The following is a 16,331-nucleotide window of genomic DNA, read 5'->3' as shown; positions in this document are numbered from 1 at the left end:
GGAGTCAAAATGTGGCATTTTCTTTATTCTTTCAGGGTAAATTGTTTATTTAATATGTCCCTGTTTATTTTCTGCCACCTTCCTCAGTGCCAGACTTTGTTATAAGGACTTTATGAATCACTTACTTAATGCTCCCAGCTCTGGGACATGTACTGTTATTAGCCCCACTGTTACAAGTGAGGAAACCGAGGCACAGAGGAGAAGTGACTTGTGCTAGCTCAACAACTGTAGGAGGTGGAGTGGGGACATGGACCCATGCTAGCCAGCTGTATGTTCTCAGCCACCATTCTGCTGCCTCTGTGTCATATCACGTGCTAGACACAGTGACAACAACTACACATGGGTCGAGGTGTGTCACCCGTGTCCATGTCTTGGTCATCTGGCCCTTTGGACCAGTCCACCTGTATGATAGTGGTGAAATTCCTGGAGGTGAGTGGGGAGCGGGTCGGAATTCTGCGTGTGCTTGCTTTCGGCAGGGTTTCCTCCATTCTCCTATGGTAGTGAGCGTCTATGCTAGGAAGTGCTAATACGAAAGATTACTATGCGACTTTAGTAAGAAAACACTTGCGAGCACCCAGCAGAGAGCTGGACGCAGAGTCTATGTTTAGTAAACATTTAAACCCAGGTCTTCCTTGATTTGAACCATGTCCACACTTGTCAAAGTTGTGGGGAAGAGATTGGCTATTTGCATTGCAATCTGGCACTTCCTGCTTCACCAAACAGCTGTCACTCTCCTGTCTTTGGAACAGGTCTCCTGACCCCTTAGTGTCCTTGGGTGAGGTAAACGGACGTGTGGTGTGCTTTGATATTTACTTTGGAATGTGGTCAAACCTTCTTCCTGTGAAAGTTGATATCTACGTGTTTGTTTTTCTAGCCACCTCTTTGCCTAACAAGATCCCCCCCCCTTTTTTTTTTTAGCACTCTTTTATGTTGTCCATGGAATTAAAAAATAGTCAACTCTGTATTATGCTTCTTAATTTTGCATACAGTGTTTATTGGCTAATTAGGCTATCTAGTTTATTAGGAACTGTATAAATAAATGATAGCCTTTTTTATAATAAAGGTGCAAATTGAACAGATCTGTAATTTTTTATCACACTGATTCACGAGGATTATGTGAATTCCGAAGAACGGTAAGTTCTTTCCCCTAGTGCATCATCTCTATGCATTGTCTAATTTCGAGCTGTAATATAGAAAGTGAGTGATCCTGTTATCCATGATGTAACTAGGCCTTCGCTCATCTCCTTACTCATGATTTTCCCAGGAGGTGCTTTGCGATTGCAGTCGTAGGTTCCAGACCACTGTGGGATTGGCTAGCCACTGACAAGGTGATTGGCAGGAGCTGGGCTACAGTCTTTGCCTACAGGACTTACCTCAGAACCAGTCTGACCTGACCAGTGTCATCCTCCAGCCCAGCTGGCCAGTTCACTTCTAGCAAAGTACAGAATTCTCTCACTGTTAACACTACATTCTATAAAAATGGGGACATTTTGACGTGGGAACTTATTTTTACCTGTGGCCCAGTTTCATTAGATTTTAAATTAGTATGATAATTGAAAATAATTTTATAGCAAGTAAATAGCTTCCCAGGCTGAGGTCTTAAACCACAATTTTTAGCCTAAGACCATCTTTGTAAGTGAGCTGTAAATTCAAGGAGACGGTAATTTGAGCTGGATGAACAGAAGACTTGCAGCAGGACAGAAGGAGTGTTTTCTTGCCTTTTAAATTATTTAAGTTTTGAAATAGTTTCAGGCTACAGAAAAGTGTTAGAACAGAACAGAGAGCTCCCACGTTCCCTTGACCCAATTTAACCACCTTTGCTCTGTCGTCTCCCGTACACCCCTCTCTCTAGTCAATACGTCAACGATAGTACAACACGAGCATCCTACCCACAGACCCATCATATTTCCTACTGTTCCAGCTCTTCCTCTTGCCCTTTTCTGGTCCAGGATGCTGTCCAACAGCGTGCGTTATGTTTAGTGGACATGTCTCATTGGGTCTCCTTCACAGTGGAACATTGTTGAGTCTTTCTCTGTCTCAAGTCATTGACAGTCTTAGAGAGTGCAGACGTTGTATGCTGTAGGATGACTCTCAACCTGCTAGCCCATCCAGTTTTCCTCGTGGGCTGACAGGAGGGATACAGGATGTTGACCCCCCCCACCACTGGTGACATTAACCTTGACCGCTTGGTGTATGCTAGGTTTCTCCAATGTAAAGTCACCATTTAAAAATTTGTCTTTGATGGGCATTTTGTGGGGAGCTACACTGATGTAACACAGTTGTCTGTTCTTCATCAGACTTTTTCTCACAGCGTTAGCATCCACTGGTGATTCCTGCCCGTGTCAGTTACCTCGGTAGTGGCTGTCTGATGGTGGGCACTTATTTCTTTTATTCCTTCTATAGTTATTAGGTAAACTTCTGCAAGGAAGAACTTTATTCCCTTTCTTCCCGATTTATTTATTATTTCAGTATGAATTTACAAAATCTTATGGTCAATGGGTTGTAATCTACTACTATATTTTGGTGCCTAAGTTGTCCACATTTGCCAGCGGGAGCCCCTTTCTGGTTTTTTTTTAATATGTCCTTATTTGTGAGTTACTTTCTAGCACAAGTAGTTCCCAGGCTCATCTTGTACTTTTCCCTGCCGCACTCCTGAGATCAGCCGTCTCACCAAGAAGTTCTGATTCCTTGGAGTGTTGTGTGATGTTAGAAACTAAGATCTGGGTGCTCAAGAGTGCTTGTTTGCTTGTGGGGTGTCAGTGCTTCTAGGCCCTCTGAGTGGACAGTCAGGAAACGCGTGCATGTGGCTATGTCCCCATCCATCCATTCTTCACATATGCACACACATCTACAACTGTGGCTGTATCTGTCTGTGTCTATCTCTATTTTAAATCACATTTTAAGCATATTTTAAGTACCCACACTGGTACTTCCATTTCTAATCCAATCCTTGGGATTCTTTCCAGCCTTCCCCTTTCTCTGTTTATAAATCGCTTCTCAGACAGCAAGAAACCCGGCTCCTTTTATCCTCAGTATATTAACTTATTTGTTCAATTAGTCTTTTGGCTCAGTCTTCTCAGCCTCCCAACCATTCTCTCTGGCGTCTCCTAGCCCGCACCCCCACTATCCACTTCCTTAGAAAGCCTGGCCCAGGACACCTGTGTTGGCATCTCCACCCCCCCCTCACTCCCTCAGACCCTAAGCACCATTTTCTCCATGCCAGGAGGGGAGGGAAAGACAGGAAGGTAAGGGCTGCTCCTGTTTTTTAAGTGATTTTTTTCTTTTCCTAAATCAGTGGTTTTCTAACTTGAGTGTGCTGGTTAAAAGTGCGGCTTCTCATCCTCTCCCCTGCCCCATAGTGAATCTCCATCTTGAGTGGGTTTCCCTAGTGATCCAGGGACTCTGGTGCAGATGCTTCACAGACCACGCACTGAGACACGTTCCTACCCTCTTCTGAACAGTCCTGGGTCTGCCCAGGAGGCAGTCATCCCACGGAAATTACTGCGCCCTGCTATGGATACAGGGTTATTTAGGAATAGGAATGTTTATAGGCAGGGCTTTCTCTTCCTTTTCCTTTTGTCTTCCTTCTCCTCCTTCCCTCCCACCCTCCTTCCTTCCTTCCACAATTTTTTTCCTTAAAGGGTGTCTACAGTTTATAGTCTCTGATGACACAAGTTTGCAGTGGGAAATCTTCCCAGCCTTTTTTTTCCGGGACACGAACACCTGCTTTTCTGTGTTTTAATTAGACTCGTCCCGTGTTATTCCTGTCTGTGTTTCAGCACAGGAGCATACCTGTGCCTCGTAAACATTGGCTTGCTTCAGCTTGCTGGGTGTGGGGCTAATATTGTCTGATGTAGGGGACCACAGGAGAGTGAAGCCATATAAACATCTGGGATAAGCTCTAGTTTTAGGAACAGCCTGTAGAGCGGTCATTTTTAACATTTTATTCTAAGCAAGCAAACTCATTAACTACTTTCTCAACAAACTAAGTTCATACGAATGATTGTTCTCTCAGTGTGCCCATGCGTCTTGTAAACCTAAACACTGAGTATCTGAATTGTGAGTGAGACTGTGTACTGTGTCCACCCTGCTGCGGAGGGTCCTTGCCACCGCAGCTGCGCGTGGCGATTCTGGGAGCAGGAGAAGGTGACTTCAGGGTTTAGTTTCTGCATCGGTTTCTCAGTTTAACAACGGTGCTGACTTACTTCAGCAGGGCCTCATGGAAATGACTGATTCGCTTCCTGTGAAGTGAGTCGAGCTCCTTTTTTTAAGGCACTGGGTGATGGCATGATTAGTGTTATTGGCATGCAGGAAAACAAACAGTAAAATGAGTCACCTCGATAGCAAACGTACTGAAAGCATCTGTGATGCGTGGAGGCTCAGCTACCTTGCTGCAGAGTAACTTGTATAAAGCGCTGCTTTCAAAGTCTCATTAAGTGGTGCAGCGTCGCTGTAGATATGCAGGGGCTGTAGTCAACATTTGGCACAGCATCAGAGCCAACAGACCGTACAGCAGTCTCTGTCCTTATCCAAAACTGGAGGCCCTGTGAGGGCTTGAAGTATAGGAACAAAAGAAGTCAAACCCAGCTGGAACCTACAGAAATGCGTGTTGGGTGCATCCCTCTGCCTTAACTAACTGGGCTGCACCAGCCTTTTCCTGTTTGGTCTTTCCTTTACAATTATCCCAGGTAGACGTGTCAGCGAGTCAAACATGGTTAGGTTGATCTGGTTTTGAGTAAGACCCTAATAGCTGAAAGAAATAGAAATCAGCCTTTAGTAGAGGTCTGTCCTAACAACTTTGCCTGGAGAAGGAGCCATCTCTGAGGGGAGCCAGAAACTCTGAAGGTGGGGATATTACTTTCCTCTGTCGGGTGGCCTCCCTGGGCATGGGAACACACCACCCACCAACACCAACATGGGGCCGTGCAGAAGGTCACTGGCCTGTGTTCTGGGGTGCAGCTTCTCAGTAGAGCCGTCTTAAGACAGGTTTCTCCTCCAGACTCAAAAACAAAGCGTTTGCCTGTTTGGTGAAGAGTGTCAATCACAGCTACAAAATGAGCTGGTACCCATGTGCTGCTCCTTTGTCATTCTTTCTTGCTTTGTTAGATCTGAACTTGAAGTTGTTAGGTTCATTTGAGAATCGTTTCAGCAAAAGCTGGAGAGGATGGTGGTGGCTGTGAAGTGTTTCCCCGGCTTAGCACTCTGTAGGCTGTGGTGAGCGAGCCCTGCAAAAGGATCAAAACAGCATGTTGGTTTGAGTTGATGCAAATAGTGCAATTCATTTCATAAAAGTTTTGAGGAAAGACCACCATTTCTTTACAACATGCTAAGTAAGAGTAGTCATTTCTAACTATGCCTTTATGTATTTTGTATGTTTTGTCTGTTTGGGTTATATCTTGGGAGTAACGTTTCCTAGCACTTTTAGGTCTACAATACCACATTTGGACCTAATTGACATGCCATAGGTCATATTTGGTCTTTGGGTGGTGGTTTTTGGAAGCTTATGCAATAATCTCCAGGTACCATTCTCTTTCCTTAGATCAGAGCAACATTCTTACTCTATGCAAGTGAAGAATATTCCTGCTAGAGACTCTTAGCTGCACTCTGATTTAACGGGAAATGTGGAGATCCAAGTACCAGAAATAAGAATATGCAGTCTCTCCAAGGGTTGGTGGAATGTTTTTAAGGACCCATGTTACAAATCTTATGTGTGGTTTGGATTAAAAGTAAATATGCAAGAACCAGACCATTGTTAGAGATTTTAAACAGTTAAGTTTCCTCTTAAATATTAGGAACAAACATACTTTTGATATGGTAAACTTGTAAACTTGAATCACTTTTTTTGGCTTTAGTTAACGCTTGTGAGTTTCTTAACTCATTTAGGTATTAGAGCATATTAGTTCATATATTTGTTTATAAAATGTTAATCTTTGTAACATTTAACTTCCACTGCCCTTCAGGTCCCTGAGCACTGTATTCCAAGAAAAACAAAAAGTGGAACCTGAAAAAAATAGCTAAATATTATCTGTGAAAAAATTACAGAAAGGGCCTGCTTTTTGATGATAAATGTTGATTTTTCTTTTCTGCAGCTATTTTCCCTTCAGAGGATGGGGTTTGCCTGAAAGCTGCAAACACATTTTAAGACAAAACTTAGAACTTAAGTAAATTAATTTACCTGGTTTTGTGGTTAAGAAATCCAGAACTGCATCACATACGATAAGCATATATTAATTATTTAAGTACTTAATTTATATATGAATATTTTGGCTGCTATATACGTTTTTAATCTTCTGGTTATTCTATACCATTTAAAAATCTTTATCTCTATACAATAGAACAGTAATCTTCCTAAAATTCTAGCATTTTTTTACCCACGTAATATTACTGTACTTATAAAGAGGACATTTTGCTAAAAGTTACTAGAATATATATGGTATGCTTTATGTGCTTAAATAATACCTTTTAAGTTGACAAATCTATGAAAGCTACTCTGAAATAAAATGACATTATTTCTGAAAGATTTATGGGGGAAATGCTGTATATGAACATGCATTTGGAGTTGCATGCTGTCTGGTTTTCGTGATTGCAACAGGTGTTCTCTTGCCTGGATCTTTCCTGCCACTTCTGCTGCCACTGTCTCTATCATTAAATGACAGTACCAGCAGTGGCACCAACAGAGTCATTTTAATCCCCGCTTAGGAATTCCTGGAAGGTGGATCATTGCTCAGTGTGTTGTCTTACATTAAGATAATTGTGTGTTCACATACTCAGCCATTCCCCATACCCTGCCATCACAAGCAAGCATTTTGTTCTAAATCCAGTGAGGATTTCTGCTCTCAAGTTCCAAGAAACAGTTGTAAAGACACCCAAGGAAAGAAAGATTTAGTGGAATATTATTGCTCACGTTGTTTATTCATTCCCAGTAGTAGAGTATTAATGGTGTCATATGGATGCCTTTGGAAAGTTGGTGAGGGCTGGGAACCCATTTGTCATTTTTTGTTGGTGGTTTAAGATCTAAAACAGTGGCCCAAGATAGAGGTTTACTTTCTCCTGGTATAAAAGAAGTCCCAAGGCTGGCGTTCCAGGGCTGGTGTGATAGGTCTGTTAGTAAGGGGATCTCTGGATCCTTCTGTCTTACTGTTTTGACTTTTTTAGCAGGTGGGCTACCATTCTTAAGGTTGCCTCAGGGTCATCAATAGCTGCTGAGGCTCCAGCCTCTTGGCAGCAGGGAGGAGAAAGGCAAAGGGCAATGAGTATATTCAGCTTCCTAAACACAGCTTTCCTGGAAGCTCTATTTAACATTTTTTACTTCTGTATGTTGGCCACTAGTATTTAGAAGCGATACTGTGAAATGCAGTTTTATAGCTGGGGTATTGCTGTTCTTGACTGTAGGGGTTTGGCTGTTAAGGAAGGGTGAGTGAACTTTTGGGGGACAGCCATCAGTTTCTGCCACACATTCTGATCTGTATCTTTCTATATGTGTCCACTAAATCATATGTGCTGGTGCACATTTTCTGATTTCTGTGTATCATAAGGAGTAAAATGAAGAGGAAATATTTATGAGGAATTCTTTTCTAGGCTCGTACAGTGTGAAATGTGTGAGCACTGGTTCTCAGTCCCAAGAGATGCTGTACCCCCATTGTTTAACAAAAATTTTATGATACCTGCTGAAATCAGATGTATGGGTAATCAGATACCTTCACATAAGACTTATATATGTACATATATATAAATTACGTATATACTACAATAGAAGTTAGAGACAAAAGGAAGATTTATGATAAAATGTATTTCTATAAATGCTAGAATAGAAGAGAAAAAAATTAGATATTCAGGTGCTGCCCATATTATTTTAAAGAACTGTGAATATAACAACTACAGATGCTGACTGGACATGTGTTGTATTGGTGACTCAAATACTGAGAATGGTGTTATCTTGCTGATATTCTGAAATGGTGAGCAACTCGTAAATTCCAAAGAAAACCATGCACTGCCTTCCTTTGATTAACGTGGTGATTGCATTCCTGGAAAAATCAGTGTTTGTTAAGAATAGACAAAAAAGAAAAGAATAAAGTTTTGTGCTTATATATTAAATAGAGCCTAGCCCAGATAGTTACAAAAAGCAGGACAATTCTTCATTATGTGCTATATCCTGCCTCTGAATCCATCGCGATAAATCCTTTCCCCCAAATCAGTCACCGTGCCTCCCCTCCTCAAGATCCTTGTGTCAGAAATGCCCATGCAAGTTTCAGTGCCTTCTGGGGGCAACTGAGAAGCCTGCTCTAGAAGACCCTTCTCTGTACCGTTTTTGTTTTTACACATGCCTGACGCTAACTGGGGGGTCGAGCTGGTTCTTTCTCACCCTGTTGTCTTGGTTATGTCACCTTGGCTTGTTTCTGCTTCACTTTTGCTATCTTAATGTATTAGATCAATTTAATCTACGAAGGCTGATAGCCTTCCTAAGGAATAGTCAGCAAAGCTTCTGAGACGTTCAAAGTTCTCAAAATCAGGTATTAGAAAACAAACATGTTACATTCCAGCACAACTTAAGGTTGTAAGAGGATCAAAGGAGGAGATTAGAAAATTCCACAGGCCCCTCTCCCACGTGCCACCAGTTTTCAGTAGTTAGAGGCTTCTGTGTTGTCCTGTCCCACGCAGTTTCCCCTGCCCTCTATGCTAAGGGCTCTCCTCTCAGCCCTAGGTGTGTCTGTTCACAAGGCTCCTGTTCACTCCTCCTTCCCGTGGAAACCCAAGGAGGTGTTCAGATTGGGGAGTATCTGAGCAGAAAGATCCTGGTGAAGAGGACGGACTTAAACACTTGAATCACACAACCATGTTCCTTTATGTGACAATGTCCGTTTATTGTCTGATTGGGTCAGATTTTTTCTCCCACATCTGGCACAGTCATTCATAAGTCTTAAGAATCACTTAAATATGAAAAATACATCATGCTTTTCCCTCCATATGACACCCTTACCTTTTCTGTGGTTAGTCTGAATGCTTTCAGATAGTTAACTGCCATAGTATAGCACTGAAATCTGATTTAAAAAATGATGGTGTTTTAATTAAAATTATTTTTTTAAGTTAATGAACCAAATAAAATGGCACTTTTTGATTTTCTTTTTTTGTGTGTGAAGTAGAATTGTTATCCAACTGTGTCAGAAGGTTTAAGTACATATTGCCTGGTGCTAGGTTATTGATTTTTTTTAACTAAGGTTTCAAGTCAGCATTAAAATTTTGCTCCATTGTGATTGTTTTATTCTCGCTAACAGTATTGCAAGAGAAAATTATTACTTTTAAATTTTAATTTGCAGATACCCGGGATTGCAATTTTATATCAAATGACTTATGTCATTTAAGTCAAAATACTATGTTTGTTCTATTTGTTGAGAATGGCATCTACTACAATGTTTTATGATACTGAATGTTCCTTTATTTTAATTTAGTGTTGTACCACATTTGGTTTTGTGGTGTCATTGGATAACTGGTGGATTTGTTTTAAATTTTATTTTGTTCTTTATAAAATATGCGTTTGAGTAAAACTGTGGTTTATGTTTATGTGTGAGCATGTGTGCACACACATGTATCTGAGGACAGAATCTGCAGAATAGCCTGGGCAAAGCTGCAAATCTTGAAGAATCACTCGTTTATAATCCCTTGTCTGTTTTGCCGGCAGGTGAGCCAGGATGGGAAGTCACTCCTTGACAAGCTCCAGCGGCCCTTGACTCCTGGCAGCTCCGATTCCCTAACGGCCTCTGCCAACTATTCCAAGGCCGTGCATCATGTCCTCGATGTCATCCACGAGGTGCTGCACCACCAGCGGCAGCTCGAAAACATCTGGCAGCACCGAAAGGTCCGCCTCCACCAGAGGCTGCAGCTGTGTGTTTTCCAGCAGGATGTTCAGCAGGTCAGTCTCCTGTGGCGCTATTCCTCATAGAGACCACCTGGGCTGAACTGAGAGTTTAGGTGAGCGTGTCGTCAGACTGGACATATGTGTGCTGATGGAGTGAGTAGAAGATAAAGATAGGAGAGATGGGAGTAAAAATAGGCGTTTGCACACAGAGCTCCTTTGCTTACGCTGAGCGGAACAGGGCTCTGAGTATGCGCAGAGCACACATGATGACGCAGGGCCTGAACTGGAGACTGAGTTTTGTTCTTGAAACACGTCATTCTTGGTTATGTTTATTTGTGAGAGTAATGCTTGTGGTGCTTATACCGGGGTGTTGTTACAGTTTTAGATTTGTGTGCTCTCTGATTACAGGAGCAATAAGCTAATCCTGCTTTTCTTCCTACGTGGTAGATAGTGCAGTCTGTGATGCAGAGTAGGTTCTCAATAAATATTCATCTAATTAATGAAAAGTGAGCTTTTGTGACTCTTCATTTCTAAGCAGTTGATATCTTTGTTATTGTTGTTACAAAAATAAGAGGAAGCCCAGTCCCCATTCTGTTTATTTCCTTATTATGGAATGAGGAAGATTGTCCTGCTACCAGGGTTTTGAGGATTAATGCTATGGGAGCATGTAAAATATGACATGGCTTTAGTGATAAACAAGATAATAGTGGTGTCCTTGCCTGAAAATAGAGGGAAAAAACAAGGATGTGAATGAGGTGTGAACTCGGGATGAGGAATTCTTGGGTTTGCAAGGAAGCTCATGGCGTCCAGGGGAGTTGGCGGGAAGCCGCAGTGATGGGTCTGGAACAAAACCACTGTCTTCAACCTGGGCGTCCGAGAGCCCGGGTACCTTGTTCAGACATGTAGGAGCTCAGATTTCACTCTCCCCAAGCATCCTCTGAAGGGGAGTGGGTTTTCTGCGAATGAGCTGAGATTGTGGAGAGTTGTGCTGTGTTCTGATGAACACGTAGATTCTCTGTGTCGTGGACCGTCATTCTTCACATGTGAATCTGGTGAGTTCGCAGTACTTTGAATTGTTCTATAATTTTTCATTTGTACGTATTATGCTTTGATTCTACTTAGGGTTTTCGCGTTTTCTGAGGGTTGCGTATACAAAGTGCCTTAGGAGTGATTATTTTGATGTTATTCATGCTTCTTTATAATGCTGTTTTAAAGACGATAATTGCCAGAGAAAGAATATAGAGTAAGAAATGAAGAGGGAGGAGTCAATGTCTAGGAGTTACTGTGAGAACTGAAATTGTTAAGTTGAAAGCATGAATATTAGTTTTTCTTAATTGTCCAGAAACTTTCACAAACTGTGAAATGTTAATAGTTTAAATGTAATTAGGAAAGGATTTTCCTCCCTCCCTCTCCATCCTTGGATCAAGTATTCACTACCCATCCATGGACCAACACACTTTCTGGACTTGTATCTGAAGCAGCAGCAGGGGCTCCCCACCTCCCTTCTTTCTCCCCTCAGCTCTCCCGGCTTCTGGGGGCACCCAGTCACATAAGAATGAGCCACTGGACTGTTTCTGTCCAGGGGAGGCGTCAGGAAAGGAAGCCTTTGGAAACAGGCTGAGGAGTCGAGCCATCTAATTTGGTGCCAAGTACTTAATGCACTTGAATTTGAAAACAGCCAACATTAATTTTTATACATAGAAAGATAATTATGATAATTATGAGGCTATTTCTTCAAGCTAGCTTTTTTTTCTCAAGAACAGCACATTGGGTTGGATGTCAGCAGGAGAAAGTGTTTTGCAATACACATAATGCATATATGGTCCTATTAGCGTTCCATAGAAAATAGATACTTGCTCTTTAAGAGAACCGTTTTGTTGATTAAATGATCAGAATGGTTTGGAGTTGTTATGCAAACAGGAAATTGCTATCTAGGCATGACTTGTGAAACAAGGAGCAAAGTTGATCGGATTAAGCAAGCAAACACTTTACCTCGAAGGAGTCTGTAGGATGTCGGAACCAAAACTGTGATTCTGAAACCCAAGGAATTATAACACGTGGAAATTTTTGCCATAGTGAGAATAGACCAGGAGAGGTAAGCTGAGAATAAGTGCGAAAAAATCACAGTATGTCAGACAGACATTGTCAGCAGAAGATAAATTTGTAAAGACAAGAACAAAATCCGCAAAAACATAAAAAGCCAACTAGAGATACCCTAAGTGGTTTTTGTTGGGTTGTTTTGGGTGATGAAAAGGCATCTGTAAATACTGCTGAGAAAAAAGAAAGCACCTTACCCCACCGTAGGTATGGAATGATGACATTTTTGTCAAAAACAACCCTCCAAAAGAGAGTGTATGCTTGTCTGTGGAAACAAATTCAAAAGACTAGATGCCAGACTATTGACAGCGTGTCCCTGAGGAAGGAAAGGGTGGAGAATGGCATGGGCAGTTTGATTTTTAAAATAGGAGTAACTTTGGTTTAGTGGTTAAGTTTTTTTTTCATAACAAGCAAAGGCAATTTCATAATTTCTCTATGGAAGGTGCTTTAGATGGGAGTCAGGTGCCAAGGTTTGGGGGTGGGTGAAGCTACTATTGCATAGCTCTTACCACTTGTCCAAATCAAGGCGGAGGGGAGTGGGAAGACTTGCCCAAATAACATACCAGCTTACTGACAAATGCTAACCTTGGTCATTGCTAACTTAAAAATAAAATGCATACTGTGCCATATTTCTTGCTGACCAAATCGTAAACATATTCCCATTGCCTTAGGTTTACTGTTAGAGCAGCTCTCAGTGGGTGTTTGGTTAAATGAATGATTGAGTAGTTGGTTTCCTGTTAATCAGTGTTTTTCAGTTTAGAGTATGCTTTAGTTTACTGCAATAAGATTATTTTTGCTGTACTCGTTCAGATGGGATGATAGTTTTGGAAGTAGTCCATATCAGGATGCTATCAAACTCATTTTCCCACTCACCACTTCGGTCTGCCTGCCTCCTGGATTGTCAGGATTCACTCACTTACTCCAGCTTGCCCGGGGAGGTGAATGAGCCCCGGAAATCCACTTTCCCAAAGCAGGCTGACTCCCCCAAAAGCAGCCCCTTGGGCAGGGAGACCTCCTAAAGAGCCTCCTGCCTCCCCCAGCAGCCCTCCATGTGCGTGAGCATCAGCCTCCCTGAGTGTCTCGTAGAAGAGCACCCTCCAGGTTGATCTTGGGCCACTAACTAATATTCTGAAAAATGGTCAAGCACATTTAGTCTACTCTGGATTCTTCTTGTCCACACTTCTTTCTTTTTTTCAAAGTATCTTAATTGAATGTGTGACACTCTGAGAGGAAGAGAGAGAAACTTGTTGAATAGCTCAGAGTTCCTTTTCTCAAGAATTGTCGTCTGGTAAGAGTAGATGTTTAATAGTCTAATAAATTAGACCATAAAATGCTCAGATTTAGCATGTATGTCCTTGGTTATTGTCAGGTATAATTTTGCTAAGACATAAACTTGAGCCTTGTCTGTCACATGCTGCCCAGAGCAAGGGAGTAAATAAACTAGCTACCCTCATCCGTGTTGTCTCCCTGCTGTGTGCGTGAATTTTAAGAGGACGTATTTATGCTTTAGTGACTTGTGGAAATTTGGGGTTCCTGAAAGCTTTGTCCGTATTCTTCTTAAATGTCAAGGGTTTAGGCTACAAAGAAAGTGAAGCACTCTATAATAGAGGTGAAAGTTACAGTTGCCAGCGTGCCAGGAAAATCTTCATGGGAGAGGTAGGGTTTGAGCTGATCTTTGAAGGATATGTAGGAAGTCAGTAGGTTGAAAACTGGGCAACAGGAATTGTATTGAGAGCAGAGACAAAAAGGGCAGGGCCTGTCTGAAGAGCAGCAGGCAGCCCCATGTGGGCAGAATGGAGAGGTGTGGAGGCATGAGGCGGGGCAGGTGCTGGAAGGGTGACCTCCACGACGAAGGCTTGAGACTTGTTTCTGTAAGCTTTGGGACACCATTAAAGGGACAGCGAACCTTGACTTGAGTGTAGTGGAAATGAGTGGATGGGTGTCAGGGCCTGGCATGACTTGTGAGCAGCTGTGAGGATTAAGGGGGCATGTCTGTATGACCTTTAGCTGATACTGGTGCTCTGTGGGTGGAAATTTCTTTTCTCTCTTAATGCTCACAGCCACAGTTAAAGCTTTCCCCATTTCTCCACACTGAGTTCATGCCGTGAAGGGCTTGTATGCTGTGCACTTTGACTTGGTGAGGGGGGTGGATGACGTGATTCCACGTGTGTTAAAAAGGTTGCTCTGGTTGCAGTGTGATGAATGAATTGGAGGAATTGAGACATAAGGTGAGAAGACAGCTTAAGTCCCACTGTGGACATCCAGGCCATCATGGAGCTGTCTTTGAGAGCAGGAATGTCAGGTCCACAGGGGCAGCAATCTGTGTTTTGTTCCATGGTGTTTCCCAAGTGTCTAAGATAGTAGATGCCAGTATCTGTTGAATGAACGAGTGAATAAGTGAGTGAGTAGATCAAAAAATTTAAGGAATTCCCCAATTTTTCTAATTAAAGATTCTTTGGGGTTAAAAGTTTCTTCATTTATTCTGGAATAGGGGAAGGTTGGCCTTATATTGGAATCAAGTAATCGAACTGGGAGATCTGCCTGAAGGAACAGGAGCTTTGCTTGATATTGAGGAATTGAGGGTGGCTGAGGAAGGAAGGGATAATTTCAGTGCCTGGGAATTTTGCTAGTGTGGTGAGATCTCAAGTGAAGATTGTGGCCTCCTGAATGCAAAATGAGGGTCATAAATGCAGCAGGGGGAGGAAAGCTATTTGTTTTACCTCAAGTCCTCCGCTGCTGTCCTTTGCCAGTAAAAGACGTCTCTCCATGATGCTTGCTCAGGAGTTCTGGGTTGGCACCATTTACAGTGGACCTAGCTTCCACGTGAAGATTCCTGAAACTTATTTAACCTTTGCTCATTAAGTTAGGAGGGTGGGTTTTTCTCATCCCACTCGTCAGAATCATCATCTAGCCCTAGCTGTTTAACATTCTCTTCTGTTTACATCCCCCCCATCACAGTTCTGATTGTGGTCTTGATAAGAATGGTTAGAGGATGGCCCTCTTTTCTGAGAGCTTCTCTATTAGAATTAGGGAGCACGGGAGGGCATGTGTTTGGTATTGCGAGCCTGCTGAGAGCAGATAGAGCCTGCCTGCTGATCTTCCTGCTGGGTTTAGAGCCAGCTTTAATTACCTCTCGTGTAGTGAACACAGAAGAGACTTGACAGAGTAATCTTAGTAACCACAGCTCGGAAAGAGCTGCAAGTTCAACGGTGGGAGTTAAAAGGGTGGAAAAATGGGTAACCTCTCCCCTCAAAGCAGATAAAGTACAAGAATGCAGGGTACATGAGCTGGCACCGTGAGCCAGGGGGACAGGAAGCAGGAGCCCAGGGGAGTGGGGTAAATTGGAAGTGAGCAAGGAGCAGAGGTCATCAAGCCCTTGGGGACACATGCTCTCAGGAGCCAGGATGATCAGGAGTGCGCAGAGCCAAGGACAAACACCAGGCAGCTTGGGACTCCCATTTATTTAGTGCCAGCCACATTGCCAGGGTCCCCTAAGAGGAAAGTGGCTGGGCATTAGCTGGACAGGAGAGAAGACATGCATGCACATGTGCGTGTATGCGTATAATTTATGTAATTCAATAACTAGGTTTAAGCTATACATAACTTTAGTTTCCCAGATAACACCTGGACACATGAAGATTTTTCTTGGACAACTTTGGACTATTTTGTATTCGTTTCCAAACTAAGAATGGGAAAAATAGTTTTTTAACAGTTTAGAAAATTCCTAAAAGGATTAACCAATGTTGGTAGAGCGATGGTTTGGTTGAGATTTGATGGGACTATCCAAGGTAAGACTGTTCATATGAATAATGACATACGTGCCTTCCCACCTTTCCTTCCTAAGCATCTTTGTGTTCCTTAAGAAATTTCATGTACTTATGTATTTAAAATGAGGGTAATACCAGGAGAACTGGTGATTTAAATTTTTTTGGAAAATAGATGGATGGATGTTGCAAAGATTTAAAAGCCTGCGAACCTCTTTGGGAGCCCTTCTTCACTGACTTCGCCCATACTCCCTGCCAGCCAAGAAAGTGTGCATGAAGCACGCACTCCTCACATTTCAAGCGTTCTTGTTAGTTAAGCAAAATGTAGCTCTTGCAGCACAGGGCATTTTGAATCTGTATCATATGTTTGCTGTGCGTTACTTGACTGAGGTATTTTTTTTTAATAGATTCTTTTTCCAAGTGAGCATTAGGCTTAGTGTACTTTGGAATGTTCTAGAAACCACTTTTAAAAAGCTCTTTCTATATTAATAATTATATATATTTTTAGGACAAACTTAATTTTACTTTTGAAATACAATGAATGAAGAATCAGAGAGTTCTTAGCTCCAGTGGAGAGAGATGTTATGGGGAGGCCATCGCTACTCTCAGGCCGCTGT

The 16,331-nt window shown here is 42.2% G+C and overlaps 1 protein-coding gene across 5 annotated transcripts in view; it reads left to right on the top strand.

The window, feature by feature from the left end:
- TRIO (trio Rho guanine nucleotide exchange factor) overlaps positions 1–16,331 on the top strand; it is a 355,799-nt gene that overhangs the window by 151,079 nt on the left and 188,389 nt on the right. For all 5 annotated transcript variants that reach the window (XM_046672288.1, XM_046672289.1, XM_046672290.1 and 2 more), the window contains one exon: positions 9,677–9,907. In XM_046672288.1, the coding sequence (XP_046528244.1) occupies positions 9,677–9,907 (231 nt within the window). The remainder of the gene's footprint in view (positions 1–9,676; positions 9,908–16,331) is intronic.

This window comes from Equus quagga, chromosome 9, assembly GCF_021613505.1.
Source record: "Equus quagga isolate Etosha38 chromosome 9, UCLA_HA_Equagga_1.0, whole genome shotgun sequence".
Lineage (NCBI taxonomy): Eukaryota > Metazoa > Chordata > Mammalia > Perissodactyla > Equidae > Equus > Equus quagga.
Note: the sequence above shows the minus strand (reverse complement) of the source record. Positions and strands in the feature narration are given on the sequence as shown.